The sequence below is a fragment of the Furipterus horrens genome, unplaced genomic scaffold, assembly GCF_987537825.1.
Source record: "Furipterus horrens unplaced genomic scaffold, mFurHor1.1.pri manual_scaffold_9, whole genome shotgun sequence".
Classification (NCBI taxonomy): domain Eukaryota; kingdom Metazoa; phylum Chordata; class Mammalia; order Chiroptera; family Furipteridae; genus Furipterus; species Furipterus horrens.
In genome coordinates, this window is record NW_028327179.1 from 3,763,315 (window position 1) to 3,782,490 (window position 19,176).

General features: G+C 52.8%; 1 protein-coding gene across 1 annotated transcript in view; it reads left to right on the forward strand.

Annotated features, from left to right (window-relative positions):
* DOCK4 (dedicator of cytokinesis 4) overlaps nt 1–19,176 on the forward strand; it is a 275,819-nt gene that overhangs the window by 165,321 nt on the left and 91,322 nt on the right. Inside the window, exons 13-16 of the mRNA XM_090287015.1 lie at nt 6,254–6,379; nt 11,726–11,850; nt 12,600–12,762; nt 14,357–14,463. Of these exons, the coding sequence (XP_090143141.1) occupies nt 6,254–6,379; nt 11,726–11,850; nt 12,600–12,762; nt 14,357–14,463 (521 nt within the window). The remainder of the gene's footprint in view (nt 1–6,253; nt 6,380–11,725; nt 11,851–12,599; nt 12,763–14,356; nt 14,464–19,176) is intronic.

Below are 19,176 nucleotides of genomic sequence, written 5' to 3' on the forward strand. Positions count from 1 at the left end.
TGCTGCCGAGGCCCCTCCGCGGCCGTCCCCTCCCTGCCCAGGGGCGGCGTGTGCCCGGCGGCCTTCCCGCCCCAGCCCCGCGGAAGGTCACGGTCACGGGGACGCCCGGTCCGAGCCGCCGCGCCCACGAGAGCCGCGGAACTCGGAGCGGGAGGCGGGAGCGGGTTTCGTTTGGCCGAGGGGAAAGGAGCCTTTGGGAGCGCCCTGCCGTCGCGCAGCCACGGGGTCCCGGAGCTCCGTGGGACTGAGCGGGCGTCGCCCTAAGGCCGCACCTGCTCCGGGGGCTGGAGCGGGCCCTCGAAGCTCCGCGTCCGACATTGAAAGTGGGGCTTCGGGGCGCCACCTGCTGGCTAGAAATCTAGCACGTGGTTCGTTTATTGTTGCTCCTTTGGAATTTTCTGATTACTAAACCATGCCTTTTAGAAGCTTTTTCATTTTCAGTTAATCGTACTTGCAGAAATGTCGCTAGAGCAGTGCAAAGGTGAACATTTTGTTATATTTGTTTTACCCTTTTCTGTCTGTGTGTGTACGTATATACACACATGTCCGTACTTCTCATATACAGGGTTTTAAAAGTAGTTTTGTGTGTGCATATATGTATGTTCAGTATGTTCAGACACTTACTGTTACTCATTTGGTGTAGTCCTTAAGAATGACATCAGGCGTGATTCCTCTGTCCTCTGCTCACTCCGTCCTGGAATGAACGCACTTGTTCAGTATGTGCGGCGGAGCCATTTTAGTTCTTCGTCTGCCCTGGCTCATGCCTACACTCAGGCGGCCTCCTGACGCCTCTGGCGTTTGCTCCTCTGACTCGTTTCCAATATGGTTGCCTCGCTCAGCACCGCTCCTGCTAGACGTGTGGCTCCCTCCCTCCCCTCTGCTCCGGAGACCCTGCCCCTGACCCCCCTGTGGAAACGCCGCGCCTGCCTCCGCAGGTCTCACTGCTTCGTGCGGCCAGGACGTAGCCCTGGCAGTCTCGCTGGCTTTGAGTTGGACCCACGTAGCATATATGCGCTCGTGTACCCATGTTACAAGTCCGTGATCTTGCCCTGTAGACACTACATACGATGTTCATAAAACATAAAATAGTACTTGAAGCCAAACTCTGGGGATAGACTTTGTAAATCAAGCATGTAGAAGGGAATAGAAGGAAAAAATTTTGCTCTGATAATGATGAGGTCCTAAATATTTCAGAAATGAACAGCTGTTACTGATAATTTTTAAAAGAATTTAATAACGCAATTTTGAGGGACTCTTGCTGACATTCTGTGATGTTCATAATTCTGCCGTTCAAGTTCAGAAGTCCCAGCGATTGTTAATGCCCACCTCCCCAAAATAGACAAAGTGTGCAAGCACTGCTAGGAAATATTGCTTTAGGGGTCACCGTGGGATGGCAGACTGAGCAGCTGCAGGGACCCACTCCAGATGGGAACAGCCGTAACTGGTAAAGATCGTGTTTTAAAAAGCGTTGAAGTCTGAACATTTCCCCAAGAGCATACAGCCCACTTTCTCTCTCCCACCTGCCCCGCTCAGCACGACGGGACTTCTCCAGGTGGTCGTAGCCAAGAAGATGGAGCCCCTTGTCCTCTCGGCTCTCGCTCGCCGGGTGCTGCCTCTGACCAGCAGGTAAAGGCTGCCAGCGTCTCTCATCTCCCTGAGCTCGGAGTTGCTGAATTCTTGGCAGAAGTAGCTCAGAGGTTAAGGGCTTCCTTCCCCCACCTGACCCCACACATAGGGCAGACTGCACCCTGGCTGCAGCAGGCCAAGGATATTGGGGCATTGATCATCCCAGCTCACTCATTTGATGGAGATTCCCCATGAGGAGAGGCCAGCCGAGAGGACCAGTAGTTTTTTCCCCCCAGCACCTTGCTCATAACACAGAGCGGGGTCCCCCTAATAAACGGGCCACTCTACCCATCTCCAGCTCTGGAGCGGTGGACCAGAGACTTGGCCCAGGACAGAGGCCATCACCGTAAGAAGAAAAGTCTCAGATGCTTTCATGAATGGAGCTGATTTTATTTGAAACAGAATATGTGGAAACTGAAGCCTGTAGAAACTCTTGAAAACAATGGGCATCTGGGGGGGAAATAGGGGATTTATTTTAGAAAAAAAAGTAAAGAAAAATGAACAACAGACTCTTGGGAAAATGTGAGATACTCTCAAGTGCACCAACATGTACAACATGGGAGCACCAGACGAGAGGGGAGAGAGAGAGAGGGAGGAGCAGGAAATATACACGAAGAAACACTAACCGAAAACCTGCCAAGTTTGATGACAGACATTGATCTACAAATCCAGAAAGCTCCATGATCAACAGAAAGAGACTCACACCCAGATGCATCATAGTAAAAATGCTGAAAAACCGGCAAAATCTTGAAAGCAGCAAGAGAAAATCTTCTCACCACACATGTGGGAGCCCCAGCGAGGATATCACCCGAGTTCTCATCAAATGCCGTGGGAGTCAGCTGTGAGGAGTGAGCCCATCTGTCTCGTCTCTGTCTTAAAAAGACGATGGCCGTGCGTGGTCCTCCCATCAGACGTAAAAGTTCCAGGTGGTCTTTTCTGGCCATTAGTTGGGAAGTATAGTAATTCAGACCAATGGGAAAACCTAGTCACCAAGTTCAAAAGCATTGCTGTATCATCACTAGGCATTGTCACTGCCGCCCGTGGTGCGTGGGACAGACGGGCACCTCCGGAGATGCGTCACAGGAAAATGCTACTGTAATAATTGACTATTAAATAATCAGCAATGAGAAAGAATAAGCAGGTTCAACCCCCAGCAGTCGCGGCCTCCTAGGATTGTAGGTAATAAACGTCCATGAAATGACTAAGCAAGAGGCAGTAAGACTGATTCGTGGTGAAAAACACAGCATCATGGAAAGATGCAGAGTGTTCAGATTCGTGCATCAGAACGATTAATTGAGCATCTACCTGGCATTATTCAGCATTTAACAAGCAGGTAGAAATCTCATGGTGCTGAGATTCTAATGTTAGGAAGAACCAAAAGAAACTTTAAAGATCCTTTTAAGGCAGTCATTGGAGAAAAGATCAGCAGATGCTTAAATACTGCGTGAGCGCAGCCGAAACCAGAGTCAGTAAATAAAATTATAGTTTGAACTGTTAGAATGTAGCACAAGGAAAGTGCAATGGAAAACTCTGTATACACATTTAAAAGAGAAGGGATTGAATGATAAAGATCCCAGGCATCTAGCAGGAATTCCAGATATATGAGGAAACTGCAACATTTGAATAAAAATGAGAATCTGTGTAACTGTTACAGAGGATAAGAGTCCTCGGATTAAAAAGGCAAATGTCATGAGCAGGCTAACTAAAGTTCAAGGTATCTGTGTAAATTGTGGGAAAGGCTAGAACACGTCAGACAGAAGTAGAAACCAGAGAGAAAACACTGATCACCCCAAAAGGAATCCTAGTCTCGGCAGCAGTTCCAGAGGTCAGAATGTTTAAGGAATAATATCTTAAAATTGCTGGGGTGATGGCCAGCTTTGAATTCCATATTTCCTCAACCGTTCCTTTAAAATGCCATGGAAATAAAGACATTTTCAGATAAAAAACGGAGTGAATTTCACACTCTCATTCACTGAAAGAACTAGTTAAACATATAAAAACAAGTACAATATATAACCTCCAGAAGGGCAGAGAGAAAGAGGGGAACTAAGAAAACCCCATTTATGTGGAGCATAGCAACGAAGAAGAAAAACAAGGAAAAACCATCACAACCGACAGACACAAACTCTCCGTCACCAGATTCCGTCTCCTGGCCTCCCAGGGGTTATCAGACTCTGCCACTTGCTCGCGGCTCTGGCTCACGGCTCTCTGGCTCTCTGGGCACGAAACCGGCCTCCCTGCCCCATCCGGAATTCCGTCACCTTCCTGTGTCTGCCTGTGCGCACGGCCGACTTGTATTTATCAGTGACATCTTTGTCAGATCTCCCGGATTAGAGTGCAGCTCTGGAGAGACAGACTTGCCTCCAGAGCCTCATGGAACCTCATCAGGCCAGTACCCAGGGGACTGGGAGTAGCTGGCTTCATTGCGTGGCAGCCGCGCCTGCGAAAGGGAATGTCGTGCCTGTGAATGTTAGTGAGGGAGCACTGCGCACTCTTTCCCGGGAGCCAGTTCATTGATCCTGTGGCCGGGAAGCACAGAACAATGGCGAGACCTAACGAGAGAGGAGGCGGTGTGGTTGTCACAGCAGCTGGCGCTCTGAGCTCCTGCCAGGTGTCGCCCGCAGGATTGTGGGGCGCTGGTCTGGGGCGTATCTTGACTTCACAGACATGGAAACTGTGGTCACATGGAGACAGGGACATGCAGCTGTATGGAAAGCTTCAAACTGCACTCCCCTTGTCCCAGGGATTCCATGTGTTTATCACTGTTTCCCCCTTGGCATTTCTGTAGCTCTTCCCAGTTTCACCGGTGGTGAAATGGCTGAGCTAGTCTGAAATTAGTTTTGCCAGCTACTTAGAAATCATGCTGTGCTTGCCATTTTTTATGTAAAAGTGCAGAATTTCGTGAATTTCAAAGGATGCCTCTTGTAGAGTGAGTTAGCTTCAATTCCTATGAAATTAGAGCTACCAAATAAAAGATCCCCTTTTTTGTAACAGATCCAAGGCTTTTTTTCCCCTGTACTGCCTCTGTAGCTGAGCTTGGTCATGAAACACATGTTGTTTATGACATATTCTAGATTAATTAATGACTAGGCCTTTACTTAAATTAGATATCAGATCATTACAGCTGGGTCTGAAACATTCTAGGTTGGTTAAAAAAAAAAAAAAAACCTTCAGTTTAATGACTTTTTTTTTTTGATAAAGGGGAACATTCCTCCCTTAACAATTTTATTTTGGGTACTTATATTAAGGGCCAGAAAAAAAGGGGATTATAAAACATGATTGATCTATTTTTGTGAAATTAAAAATTTCACCTAAATCTTCAGCTTATTGGTTGTTGGTATCCTTATTTAAAAGAAAAAAAAAATCTTCCCTGAACTTTCGAATTTCCTTAATAATACTTTCTCCTTATTTTAATATTCCTATTATACACTGACCCATTCTGCTTGATAGTCTATGTATATATGTGGCTTACTTCCTTTTTGGAAATTTTGTATTGGATTTATGGGGGTGACATTGGTTAAAAATGAGGTAGGCTTTAGGTGTACGCTTGTACGAAACGTCACCTGTGTGCTGTGTGGTGAGTTCTGTTATTTACACCACGACTGATACACACATTGTCAGCTCCTGATGACGCTGGTGACGATGTGACAGTGCGGGTGAGCATTTTGAAGGCCAAGGGACAGAGGTGGGAGGAGAATAGGGACACCAGGGACGGGAGGAGGTAGGGGAGAGCGTGAGTCAGGGAGAACCGCCGCTGTCAGGTCCTCTGGACCCCTTCTTGTCCCCTCATTCCGTCCGCGTGGCTGTCAGAGGACAGAGCGTCCGGTCTGTTGCCGCCAGTCACGCCCGCATGGGGTCGCCAGGGGGGTCAGGGTCGTTGCGTGGAAATGGACAGCAGACCTCCTGCTGGCGCCTGAGTCCCTGCCAGGCTTTGCCTCGTTGTCACGTCGCTCGGACGCCAGCGATGTGCCAGTGTGCGGACGCGATGAGGTGGTCGTGGCCTGCCCTCCTTCTCTTAGTCCCTGCCCCTTGGGGGGCGGCGAGCCTCCTCTAGGTCCGGCCGGGGCCCCGAGGAGCCCCCACCCTCTGTCTGAGCCTCCTGCTTTTACAACCAGTTTTCTCGCTGTTTCAGCGACTCCATAGAAGAGCACACGCACACACCGGGAAGCCCTGCTTCTGATATTGGCCCGTTTGCTTGGTCGAAGGAGGGCAAGGCGGGGAGCCTAGTGCGGGCCCGTGCAGGTGTGTGGGGCTCCTGTTCTCACTCCCACGCCATCGCGTCACCCTGGCCGCCTGCGTCTGCGGGCAGCAGGGAGGGCGGCCTGCACCCTCCGTGGCATCAGGGTCTCCTCCGGGCGCCGGAGAAGGGACCGTCGGGCTGGGAGCCAGCCTTCCTCCTCCTAGACCCCTGCCCAGGGTGTCCCCGTTGGCGTGAACCCCTAGAAATGGGGGGACTCAGGGAGTCAAGCAGGAGGAGTCTTACCTAGGAGCTAGGCCTGCACAGGCCGTTGGTTTGGTCTCAGCAGTGGCCCCCAGCGGAGAGACGGTGTGCTGGCCCCCTGGGAGGCCCGCGGGCCCCGTCCCTGCCGGCCCGCCCTGCGTCTCACTGCGCCCCCGTGTCTTTCAGGCCTGGCGGTGTCCCTGCAGCTGCTGCGTGGAGACGTGGAGCAGATCAGGAGGGAGCACCCCTCCGTGTTCGCCCACGGGGTGTCCATAACCCGGAAGCTGGGCTTCTCCAACATCATCATGCCCGGTAAGTGGCTTGGGACAGACCGCAGGACGAAATACAGGCATTTTGTCTGTTTTGAACACCTGAGAAATGTGTCAAAGTTTGAGGCGTTCCAAAGGGCCGTGCTGAAGCATGACACAAGGCACGGTAAGCGCCCCCCCCCCCCCATGTCGTCTCTGCCTCTGTGACTGGGAGTGAAGTGACGTGGAACGAAACCCATCTGAACCACGGGTAATGGATGGAAACAAGAGTTCTGTTCCTACAGCATCACCTCAACATTATAACAAAATGGCGTTACTCAAGGACCTGCTGTATGTGATAATAAGCAACAGGTTTTTAAAAAATAGCTGCACATTTTGATTATATGAAGTTAGGTAACTTCTGGGGGCCAGGCTGCCTGTCACGATGACCATGACCAGGGACTAAGTTATTGTCCAGAGAAACGTTACCCTCTGGTGGAAAACGTCAGTCAAGTTGCTGAGAGGAAATCCTTCCGGGTCTTGATAAGGACAGTTGTTGAACAATAGTCACCCTTTTTTGGAGGAGTTTGTCACCAGGGTTACGTGTGCGTGTGTTTCTCTGTGAGGAGAAGGTAGTGGTTAAGGAGATCCCCACTCTCATCGCACTGGGAGGGTGTGAACATGCGGAACCGCCACATTGGGTCCCTGAAACTAATACAACCAATACGATACTGTATACCAGCCACGCTCACTTCTTTGATGGAACGGGGGCAGGGAGGAGATTCACGCTCTTAAAGCAAATGCGAGGTCGTAGCATTTTCTCAGGGCGCCACGTTCCACCCTCCCCGCCCAGAAAAAGGCGGGAAGACCAGTGAAGATGCCTGCACTTGCTGGCAGTACTTGTAGGGAGGAGAGCCTCTCTGTTGCTGCAAGAACCCCAGGCGCAGAGGCACGTGGGGCAGCTGCCTCGGACGAGGCCTGGCCCAGCTGGGAGACGCTGTGGGTGAAGACCTGGCCTGATGCAGACACTGCCCGGCGTGGTCCCCTGTGGCCTTCTGCGACCTTCCGATGGCGTGTGTGGCCTCCTGATGGAGTTGCTCACGCCCGGGCGGCTAGGGGGACAGCCTGGACAGGTTCCTGCACTGACCCGGCGGAGGGACCGTCCCCTGCACTGTTGCTGAACCCCACTGTTTACAGAGCTGTTAACTTGATGGCCAGTTATTCCTCTGCTCTGGCCTTCAGGTGCTATAAATAACCAGTAATTCCTCTTTAACAGAAAAGGAAAATATGTCATCCCACAGGGACGCAAATGGACGGGCAGCTCTAATATAAAAAACACACTTGCGCACAGAATGCAGGCAGCTGCTGGAAGGTTCCCCAGCCAGGTCTCTGGGCGGCATCGTTAGCAACGGGAAAGTCCGCAGCAGCAACCCGACACGCCCGCGGCCGAACGAGAGTCTGGGATGGGCTTGCGCGGGCCGCCGTGGGCCGGCTTTCGTGATGGACACGGTCTTTCCGTGGAGTAAAGCCGCACCGAGTTTTAACGGCAAGGGCCCCGCCGTCCAGGGTGTCTGTCCTCCCAGACGCAAGTCTGCAGTGCCGGGAGAGTGAGGGATTTTGTTTTTAAAGCAATGCCTTCTTTTTCTTCTTTGGCTTCTTAATTTTCCAGAGTTAGATGGAGGAGGGAGAGAGGTATACCTTCACTTAAACAGCTGAAAGCACCTTGAAAACCGAATGAAATCTCTTCTATTGGCCAGCGTGTGTCCCAGGGCTTTGTTTTCCTGTGTTATTTTCATACTTGGGTTTTTTCAGTTCTCGCTGGTGGCTCTCATGCAAACCGGTGCTGCCTTGTTCCATGAGAAAATGTATGTCAGCAGCATTTCTGACCCCAGTGTTGCACTGGCGTTGGCTAACTTGATGGTTTTATTCTTTTTGTTTGCTGGACTTGACCTTCAGCGTTTGTATTCTGTGTGGGGTCGGGGCAGGGGAGGCATGTGCTTGTATCAGCAGGACGGAGGTCGTCGGCACTCACTGCCTCTCTGCAGAATGAAATACGTGTGCTCCCCACACTGAGGGCGACGTACACAAAACTCTTCTTGAGCATCACAGAATGGGACAAACAAGGAAACAAGCTGTCACCTTGGTCTCTTCTGGTACAGGACGGGATCTGCATGTGGGCTTTCCCGCTACCAGGAAGCCCTGTCAGCTCCCCCTGTTGCCAAGGGCGGTCCTCCAGCACCTCATCTCTTAGGGGCTCCAGTTTCCAAAGAAGAAAAGTCCCTTTCTGTGACGCCACCCATGAACCAAATAACTGCAGGGAACTCCAGTCTGGCGTCGGGGCCGTGAGAGAGGGAGCCGCAAACATCTTGTGATTAGTGCTCTGCAGCAAGAATGTGATGCCAGCCACAAACTTAATTTACAGTTTGTAGTGGCCACATTTAAAAAGTAGGGAGAAAGAGGAGAAATGAATGTAACAATTTAGCTTGTTCAGCTCAACACCTCCAAAATACCATTTCAACAGGGAACTCCTAGGAAATGGTCTTGCGGAGTCGCTTTGCTCTGTTTCTACCCGCGTCTCTGAAGGCTGCTCGGCTGTGCAGTCACGGCCCCTCTGTCTCAGCCTGGTCCCCTCCCGGTGCTCAGCGGCCACACCTGGCGGTGGTGGCTGCACAGGGCAGCCAGCTCTAAACGCCTGAATAGCTGCCGTGCAAAGCAGGGCCCGGGCTGGGGCTGAATGTCAGGGAGGACGAAGGTTCCGTCCTCCGGGCGTTCTGGAGCAAAGCTGCTGCTGTTGGGAGTGTCCTGGGCAGCCAGGCTGTGCCCGCCCCCTGCCCCCCGCCCCGAAGGTCCGTTCTGACTCGGAGCTTGTGGTCCTGTCCCGCACGTTCTCACCGTGTTCCCGCTGCCTCCTCTTCTCTCCCTGCTGCATCTTCCCGCCTGCGCCCAGGACACTTGTTCTCCCAGGCCAACTGCGAACACCCTTGTCTGACCTTGTCCCTCTGTTGGGTTCCCTCCGTTTCCCTGCTTAGGCCCTGCCCACAGGTGGGGACACAGGTTGCCTGGCACACCTCTTCCGCCCTCCTGCCTCTGCTCAGGTCGGAGTCGCTGTGTCCTCACGGCAGATGAACGTGGAAGCCCCCTCCCAGTCACTCCTCCTTTTGTGGGTGCGGGTGAGCTTACCACTCACTATCCCGAGGTTCAGCGCTCCGTGCCCCCCCCCCCCCCGCATTCCTCCTCGTCTGTTCCCCGATCTGTAAGCAGCGCGTTCTGTCGGTCGCAGAGGGATGTTGCTATTCTTAGCGAACAGCGTTGGCTCCACAGGACCTTGGTCTGAGTGTGATTTCCCTGCCAGATCTCTTCCTGGGAAAGCTATGGTCAAGAGTTTCCTCCACGACCTGCTGCTGAAATAGCGCACGTCCAGGCCGCTGCTGTACCAGGCCTGTTCTGAGTTGAAACTGATGGGTTCAGAGGACAAAGTTTGTGGGTCTGCTCTTCGTTTTATAGTGAAAGTTGTGAAAATAAATACCATTAAGGGTGTGTGTGTGTGTAGTGATAAATATATGCGGTGATACAATAAACGGGTGTAAAAACCTAGCAAACTTGTGAAATTTACAAAACTTGTAAAAAATGGCATGGTTACAAAGGAAAACCTTTCAAAGCATTTCAAATATCATTTTAAGTGTGTTGAAATATGTTGCTTTTCTTCTGCCATTCCAAGTTCACTGCCTTCCCAAGTTGATTTGTATGAGTTTTATGAGAGTGCTAGAAATCTATAAGACAGAGATCACTGTATCCATAGTTTCCACGAATGTCTTTTTTTATATGCGCCTTGTAAAGGGTGCTTAAGATTTATTTCATCCTTTTTGAGGAAATGTTGCCATTTGCAATGGCAGGGGTGGATCTTAAGAGTATCACACTAACTGAAATAAGTCAGTCGGGAAAGGACAAGAACCGTATGTATGACTTCACTTATATGTAGGATATAAAGCAGAAAGCAACAGACAGACCAACTCATAGGCACAGACAACAGGTGGTGATGACCAGAGGGAAGGGGTCAGGGAGGTGGACGAGGGTAGAGGGGGGACAAATGGCGGTGGGAGGAGACTGGACTCTGGGGTGGTGAGCACACAGGACAGGGTACAGATGTCATAGTGTCACGCTGTACACATGAAACTTATATCATGTTACTAACCACCATTGCCCCAATACATTTATTGAAAAATAATAAGACTTTCATCCTGTTGAGGACTTACTCAGGTTCTCTGTTTTGTGGCTCATCTGTTCCCCGTTGGCCTGGGCCATTCGTGAATGCCGACATTGTACAAAGCTGGCTGCGGCGGGGGGAGGTGACCAGGCCCGCTGGAATTCCCCCGTGGATCAGGAAGCGCAGGGTTTCCGTGTACACCCTTGGGTCAGGACGTCCTGTAAATCTCCCAGCTGGGTGCATATTTGTGTGGTTAGTGCTTCTTCTAATAATTTGCTTGCTTATTAGAAAAAAAAGAGACTGGCTTTTGAAAGCTATGTTAAGGAGAAGGAAACCGAGCCCTTCCCACCTCCCCAGCCTTTGCCCCCCAGAACTCCCCGGGGTGCTGTGCTCACTCCTCGCTCCCCTGTGCACTCACTCCTCGCTCCCCTCCGTCCCCGGGGAAAGCAGAGGGCGCATGCTTGTCTACGTTTGCTGCTTGGCTTGGACTTGCTCCTTTTTCTTGCGGTCATAGCAAGGGGCGATGGGAAAAAGAAGTGGTCCAGCCTCACAGATGACCAGTGAGAGGAAATAGGTGGAGTGCGTGCATGCAGAACACGGCTGTCTGAACGCAGGGTCTCTTCCATCAGTTTTGTGGCCCTGATGGCAACAAGGACGCAGCGCGCATGTCTGCGCGACTGAATTATTCTGCATCTGTGCTCGTAAAGCCCGGTCGGATTCGCCTGGCAGTGAGGTCATTCTGTCCGGGAGTTTGGGCAAAGACACACATGTAACTGTACCCTTTGCAGCCTGTCATTTCGTTCCATTTACATGTCCCTTCTAAGTGCTGCCACTATCAAGAGTGAGGACTGGTCCCTCTGAGGCTCCCCCACCCCCCCGCCAGGCTGTCATTTTCTCATCACACCTCATAAACGAAATACTGAGAAACGGTGAAATGTGACGGTGCCCTTCCAGGCCACCCAGTCCTCGCCTCCTGAATGTACATGCTCAGTACTGGTAGTTCAGTGGAGCGGAGGCGGGCCTTTACTTTCCTTGGCTGTTAGCAGTGAGGGTGGAGACCCTTTTTATAAAAGTATAAGTAGACTACATTTCACTTCTATGTGCGTCCTACCACACTGTATTTTATGAACTGCAGTTTTCCTTCATAGAGTACTTTATGACACGTCTGAGTATTATAAAATGGTTTTAATTTTCCTCTCCCACTAGGTGAAATGAGGAACGATTTATACATCACCATAGAAAGGGGAGAGTTTGAGAAAGGAGGCAAGAGTGTGGCCAGAAATGTGGAGGTGACGATGTTCATTGTGGAGAGCAGTGGCCAGACCTTAAAGGTACGATCGTCTTTGGTAAGATCATCCCGTCTCATCGCTTTGGGGTCATCCGCAATGAGACCGGTTAGTTTCTGATTTGCAGTATTTTCCATCTTTTTCTTCTCTACCCCTGTGTGGTTGTAAGATTGTTAAAATGCCTTCCAGAAAGGAAAGCCGAAAAGCAAGAAGGCCTCTGAGGTCTGTGTCGTTAATTGCGTCAACAGTTTTCTCCCAGCAGCTATTCTGTGAATACCGTGTTTCTATGCCCTCTCGTGATTTCCCTCCCATCTGCGGTCCTTTTGGGGATGAATGCTTCCTTTTGGCACTTGGTGAAAACAAAGTCGAGAAACAAAAGCATCACGCCTGTAGTCCTGGGTGTTTTCGCGTGGACCAAAATAAGGCGCGAGGGTTGGTGTGTGAGTCGTTGGAGGGATGGCCACGGGCCCCCCTGTGGGGGATGTGTTCTGCGTGATCCCGGGGCCGATGGCGTGTCCCCGGCGGGCACAGCGCGGGTCTCGCTGTGGAGGCCGAGACCTTCGCCATGGACGTGACCTTTGTAGGGGGCTTGCCGTCGTCCATCTCATCCCGGCCACGCTGGGGGCCTGGGGCTGCCAGCCTCGGGATGCAGCGGCCGCAGGAGCACGTGCAGGGGGTCACGCCCCGTGGAGCGGGTGCCACTCGGGGAGCAGCGGAGCCAGCACAGCAGCTGCTCGTCTGCTGTCACAGTCGCCCTCCGTGGCGCTGTCTCTAGAGGGCCCGTGTCTCTGCAGGACTACATCTCCTTCGGCTCCGGAGAGCCCCCGGCCAGCGAGTACCGCTCCTTCGTGCTGTACCACAACAACAGCCCGCGCTGGGCCGAGCTGCTGAAGCTGCCCATCCCCGTGGACAAGTTCCGGGGCGCGCACCTCCGCTTCGAGTTCCGGCACTGTTCCAGTGAGTGCGCTGGGGGCGGCGCTGTCCCGCCGGGGTGGTCTGCCCGCTGCGCCGCGGCGCGGGGCCGGCTGACGCGCAGCACGTGTGTGACGGACCGGACACCTCCGGGGGGGGGGGCCCTGAGCCGGGGGAGTCCGAGAGACGAGCGCGCCCCCTTATTCGTGGGGAACCAGTAACTTCCATGCAAACCCGGAGGGGAAAATGCCTATGGAGGTCTACAGCGCGCTCCTTAAATCGGCCACTTTCATTGAAATCAGTCCATGGCCTTCCTAGTCTAGAAACGTTAGACAGACAGGGGAGACACGGCGGGAAAACCGGGCCGGCTCCGGTGCTCTCAGGCGGCCGCACTTCCCCTTCCAAGAGCCCCTCCGGCTCTGAGCCCCGGGGCCCCACCTGGACTTCCCGGGGTGCATGATGTCGCTAGGAGGGCCTCTGATGGGCTCAGGTGCATATCTGATTTGCATATATCTGCATCACTGCGCAGCCTCAGCCAGGGCGCAGGTGAGAATCAGGTAAGGCCAGTCCGAACGGTCCTGAGAGGTGATGGGAGGTAATGGCCCCGTTTTACAGATCCGAGAAACCCAGGACAGGGAGGTGTCACAGCGTTTGTCTGTGTCCTTGTTGCCCCCCATAAGGTCGCCATTTCTTGCTGTCTCTGTCTCCTTTCTTTTGCACTCATTACCAGCTCCTCCAGCCCCCACCTTGCCCCAATCCCCCACCCCGAGTCTAGGGCCCTTCTGGTATCCCCTGGGTCACCGAAGTGTGTCTCAGACATGACCAGGAGGGGCAGGCCCCTGTGCAGTCCGGGAGGAGTGGTGGCATGGCCAGTCCCTGTGCGGTGACTCTGCCTGGGCGCTGTCATTCCCAGGGCTCGGGGAGGATGACTTTGTCTGTTGCTGGGAGTGTAGCGTGTTTTTTTAGAGTTGGCTCCGGGAACTCCATGAATGAGCTTTGGTGGACATCTCAGAGTGTAGGGACATGACCAGCAGGGTCTTCCCTTTCTTCCCGGTCCCCAGAAGGGGTCATGGCCTCCACAGGCCCTCCGCCCGCCTGCACCCTGGGGCTCTAGGGAAGGAAGTTCCCACGCAGAGCTTAGGGGTCCCTCTCCTTGCGTAGTAAGCAGAACACAGCACTTCATGTGCACCTGCTCGTGGGTTCGCTCACCTCTGTGTGCTGAGGACCTACTATGTTCTCGGCACTCTTCGCGACACCAAGCTTAGAACAACGTAACAGGTAAGAACCCGGCCCTCGATGGAGCTTTGGTCCAGAAGTGTGTGTGTGTGTGTGTGTGTGTGCGCGCGCGCGAAGACACAGGCACTACACAGATATAAAAAGATACACATAATTTCAGATGATGAGTCCCTTGAAGAAAATTAGGCGAGAGATGTAACTTGCTGAGTCAGAGGCAGGGACGTGGGGCAGGAGGGTGTCTGCTGTAGCCGGGGCTCCGTCGCCGTCAAAGCAGCCGGCGGGGCTGGGTCTTATTTCCTGATCGGTAATCGCGCTTCTTGACACACCAGCTCTCGGAACGGAGCTGTGCAAGCAGGGGCTCAGGTGAGCAAGCAGGCCTTCCTTTCTCTCTGTCCCCTCACAGCGAAGGAGAAAGGCGAGAAGAAGCTGTTCGGTTTCTCTTTTGTCCCCCTGATGCAGGAGGACGGCAGGACCCTTCCCGACGGCACCCACGAGCTCATCATCCACAAGGTAACGACGTTAGACAGTGGCGGGACCGCGGGCCGAGCGGCTGGCCCGCTGCCTTAGCGTCCCTCTGCAGGAGGCGCAGCAGTGACCGGGAGGAGGATCCCTTTGGGGGCTTGCTGGGTAGGGAGAGTGCTTTTCTGGAAGTTTTGTTTCTGTGTTCTCGGTCGCATTCTAAAACGTGTTTTAAAGACGACTTGTTTTTCACCCGCACCTACGTGTCGGGGTCTGTGTTGGCCTCAGAGCCTTTGTACTGATCTGGTGGGATGGAGCAGGGCTTTGATCGGTGTGGTTTCATCGGGAGCTGCGTCCCCCAGAGGGGAGCTTGCAGGGTCAGCGAGGCGTTCTTCCATCCGCTGCTCTCACCGGGCACGCAGAGGAGTGGCTGGGCCTTGTCCTGATGACCCTGGCAGTTCTTACTTCCTACGGTTGACACCAGAACCTGCGCTAAGAACATTGGGAATGAAGTCACCGTACTAGGCAGTAAAAGGGAAGTTCGAAAGCAGGGGCCCTTAGATGTCCCCTGAGAGCACTAGTGATGATGAGCTGTGGACTGAAAACACCAGGAACTGCACGGCAGGGTTAAAGTACAGTCCCTGCAGAATGTTTCTCCTCTGCGTGGCTCCTGTCTGTAGCCACGAGCTATTCCAGGCTCTAGCAGCTCTCCCCTGGCCTCGCGGCCCCTACCGCCCGGCCCTCGGCCCCTACCGCCCGGCCCTCGGCTCACTGCAGTCCAGGTCCCACCCAGCCACTGGGATGCCCCCCCCAAACCCCCCACCAGGGTGCGGATCTAACCAGGCACTTCCCCACCCACACCCGCTGAGCAGCTCCCCCCTGTGGACTCGGATCCTGGTTCCTCGGGGTGCGCCAGGCCCCCTCCCGGCCCCTCCGCCTTCCCCTCTCCCCGCTTCCTGTCCTTCACCGGATGCCCCGGCCACGTCCAGCCCTTCCTCGCTCCTCACGCCCTGCCCGCGTGCCCCGTCTCCCCGCCAGCTAACCCTGTACTCCCCCGGGGGCCCCCCTTGGCCACCGTCTCTCCCACATGAACGGTCCCCACTCCCCAGCCCCTGCTCTCCATGTCCCCAGCTGGCCACCAGCCCTGCAGTTCTCAGGACGTCTGCACACGTCTCTCACCCTGGCCCTCATCCACTGCCCCGTAAGGCCCTGGGGACTGCGCTGCTGACCCTGGCAGGTGTCTGGGTCCCTGGAGGCCACCGCTGGGTCAGAGGGGGTCAGGCTCGTGGTGACGTGCAGTGAATGACATGAGCCTGAGTGGAGATCAGAAACCAAAGCCGCTTTACCTTTGGGTCACTGCTGATAAAATGAGGACCAGTGCACAGCACACGGGAGTCTCCATTGCGTGTGCGTGTGCATGAGCACCTTAAAATCAATTTTTTTATCCTCACCTGAGGGTATGCTTACTGATGTTAGGGAGAGGGGAGGAAGGGGGTGGGGTGGGGAGAGACAGCGATGTGAGAGAGCAGCATCGATCGGCTGCCTCTTGTATGCGCCCTGACTGGGAACCAGACCCACAACCCAGGCCTGTGCCCTGACCGGGAACCGAACCCACGACCCTTCAGTCCACGGATGACGCCCAGCCCACTGAGCCACACTGGTCAGGGCGTGCGTGTGCTCCGTTTGCCGTTTCTTCTCTGCTTATTCGTTCAGCACAGTTACTGACCGCACACTCCAGGCCAGGCCTCGTAGGTGCTGGGAACATAGTGGCGAACGAAACAGTTCAGGACCCTCCCTTGCTGGTGCGCGCGCTGTCTCTGCTTTGAAGAGTGACTTCAAAGTGCTCGCAGTGACAGGCTGCAGACAAACACGTCCAAGCAGAGTGCGCCCCGAAACAGCCCGAGGTGCTCCGCGTGCTACCACCCGGGCCGTTGGGCGGGGCCCCTTTAGTGAGACGGGTCACGGGACAGGCAGCGTCTCCAGGCCCAGTTTTCCAGAAGACGTGACGGTGCTCTGTACGCATGTTTGGGGTGGTGCCTCTGTGGAGCATGAAATAGTAACTCAGGAAGCCCAGGGCTAAGGCCCAGGACCCGGGAGCGCAGGTGACCAATGTCATATAGAAGCCAGGTACCTTCTTCGTGGCACATCAGGTGTGGGCGCTCTCCCCGGGGGCCGTAGGGGTTTAGGGGCAGGTGCTAAGTTTCCAGGCGCACTCAGCCCCCCTCCTCTAAGCGAATGTGCCGAACACCGAGAGTTGTTGCTGCTCAGACACGTCCGCGCACTGGAAGCGCCAGGCGGGCAAGTAGCGGAGCTGGCTTCTCGGTGGGAACAGGTAGGAGGCCGGGGGCCCTGCGCTCCCGGACAGAGCCGTTCTCCTCCCATACCTGGGGGCCTGCAGGCCTGCGAGCGGGACGGACGTTTCTCAGAAACAAAGCTTTGAATCCTCCCAAGCCCTGGCCCAGGTTTTCACGGAGGATCCGGAGCTCTGATCCCAGAGGCAGAGGAGAGCGTATTTGAGCTTGCACGATGTCGCGGGCAGGCGTCCCCAGCGACCTTCCTCAGCCAGAGGCGGCGCAGGGTGGGGTCCGCAGACCGTCTCATTCAGGGCAGGCCCGTGTCACATGGGCCGCGGGGGAGCCTCCGTGCCTGCACTGTCTCGTGGTGGGGTGGTCTGTGCAGCTCCTGTGAGCCGGTGGGGCCCTCGCCAAGCCCCACAGCTTCTGCCCTGAGTCTGGTCGGGGACGGCTGAGCCCGGGAGCTCCGTTCCAGCGTGGGGCCCTGCGGTCGAGAATTAGAAAACCGGGTTGTGAGCGTAACGCGGAGCCCCCTGTGTGGCAGGAAGGCGCATGGCCTGCTGGGAACTGCGGCTTTGAACCTTTTTTTTTTTTTTTTTTTAAATAGGGAAAAAGATGAGGGAGGAGCGGATTTCAAATCGTGGGGTAAAGCACGCAACCCACTTACTAAGTGGTGTTGAGGGGCTGGGCAGGTGTCGAGAGCCAAGAAAGAGCTGGATTCAAATTCCAGGTTCAGTGTGAAAACAAACCTGGGAGAGGCTTAGACATAGGAGCGAACATTTTTATAATACTTGGTAAGGGAGGCTCACCTGTTAGAAGCAACTGCAAAAAAAAATGTGAATTTGGCTGCATCCAATTTAAAGCTTTTTTATGGATCAAAGCATCATCACTGAGGCTGAAGGCACACGGCAGACAGGCAGCCGTGAGACAGTTTGCAGAGAGTGGCAGCCCCCAATTTACGACACATTGTCACAGATTGGTGAGGAAAGGAAGATTGATAAATGCTACAAACAAGCTATTCAAAAATAGTAAGTGCAAGTATATAAAATAAACACATGATTAACCAAAGAAACATAAGTTACAGAAAAGGAAATGGCCTAATACATGGTAAAGATGTTTAAAACCCTGAATCGGACAGTCGGATTGAGGAGAACATGCCCACTCTCCTGCCTTTGAAGGGGACATGTGAATGGTGCTGTGTTTCTGAAGGGCAGTTTCAAAACACGTAGATCATTTTCAATGTGTGTAGCCCTGGACTCGGCCATCCCACATCTTGGTATTTATTGGAAGAAGATAATCAGACAAGGGGAGCCCACGTGATTTAAGGATGATCATAGCAGATTCCTTAAAATATGGAAAATTACTAAGAACATAGGTCTGCTTAAATAACATACAATGACTGAGATACTACATATTTATTGAAATAATGTTAAGTGGAAATTTTTATGTGCAGAGAAAAATGTTTATGCTATATTAATAATCCACATTTTACAGAAGCATCTATTCATATACATAAATAGGTCCATAATATAGTTATGTATGTAAATAAGCAACACAGAATAATCCTAACATGGATGCATTTCCATGGAGAGAGTCTTGGAAGGGTGCCCTAAAATATCAACACTAACTTTACTTTTATTTTTACATTGTTTATTTTTTGTTAGTGGTCAGATATTATTTTACGACATTAAAGCCTTTATTCATTTTGAAGGAACAAACGTTGGAAGAGAGAGTTAGTTTTATACCCTTTAATTGTGGAGTTCTATCTAACTAAAGACCACTCTTTTGTCATATAATCTTTAATGTTTATAGTAAGGTTCTGAAGAAACATTAATTGCCTGAGATCTTTTAAAACCATGTTCTGTGCCATTTATTGGCAAATACTGTGTATAAAATCAGAGGGTGGTAAGAGATGGGAAAAATGCTCTAACGTGTTTGATCTTATTGAGTTTTGTTATTTCACGGCACTCTGGTAGGCTTGTCTTCTTCTTTAACTTTCTGGGGATATTTTTAGCTACCCTTCTGCAGCTACCTGCTGGAAAACAAGTTAAGAACAGAGACTGAAATAATGAGCGCGAGAGAATTCATTTTCCAAAAGTCAAGTCTCTTAAAAACAATGATGTGAGAACCCAGGAAAGGAGGGCAGAACGGAGGAGCCGTGCCCTCAAGTCCCCCTTCTGACCTGTTCCAGCCAAGGGCTTCTAGTTTGGAAGTGTGTTCTGCATCCCTCCAGACCCAGTGTGTGTGCGTGAAGGTATGTGTGTATGGATGTGTGTATCATAAACAAGCAAACAACCAATGGTAATAAGAATAAGAATACAGCCTACCTTTGAGTCATTAGGGTTTTGCAAATACATTGTTGTTAACATCACCGTGGCCAAAATGGCCCAGCTTAGCCTGGCTGGGGTTGTGGTTACTAGGGCATCGATTCCTCTTAGTGCCATTTACTGGCTTCCCAGCCTAGTGCCTC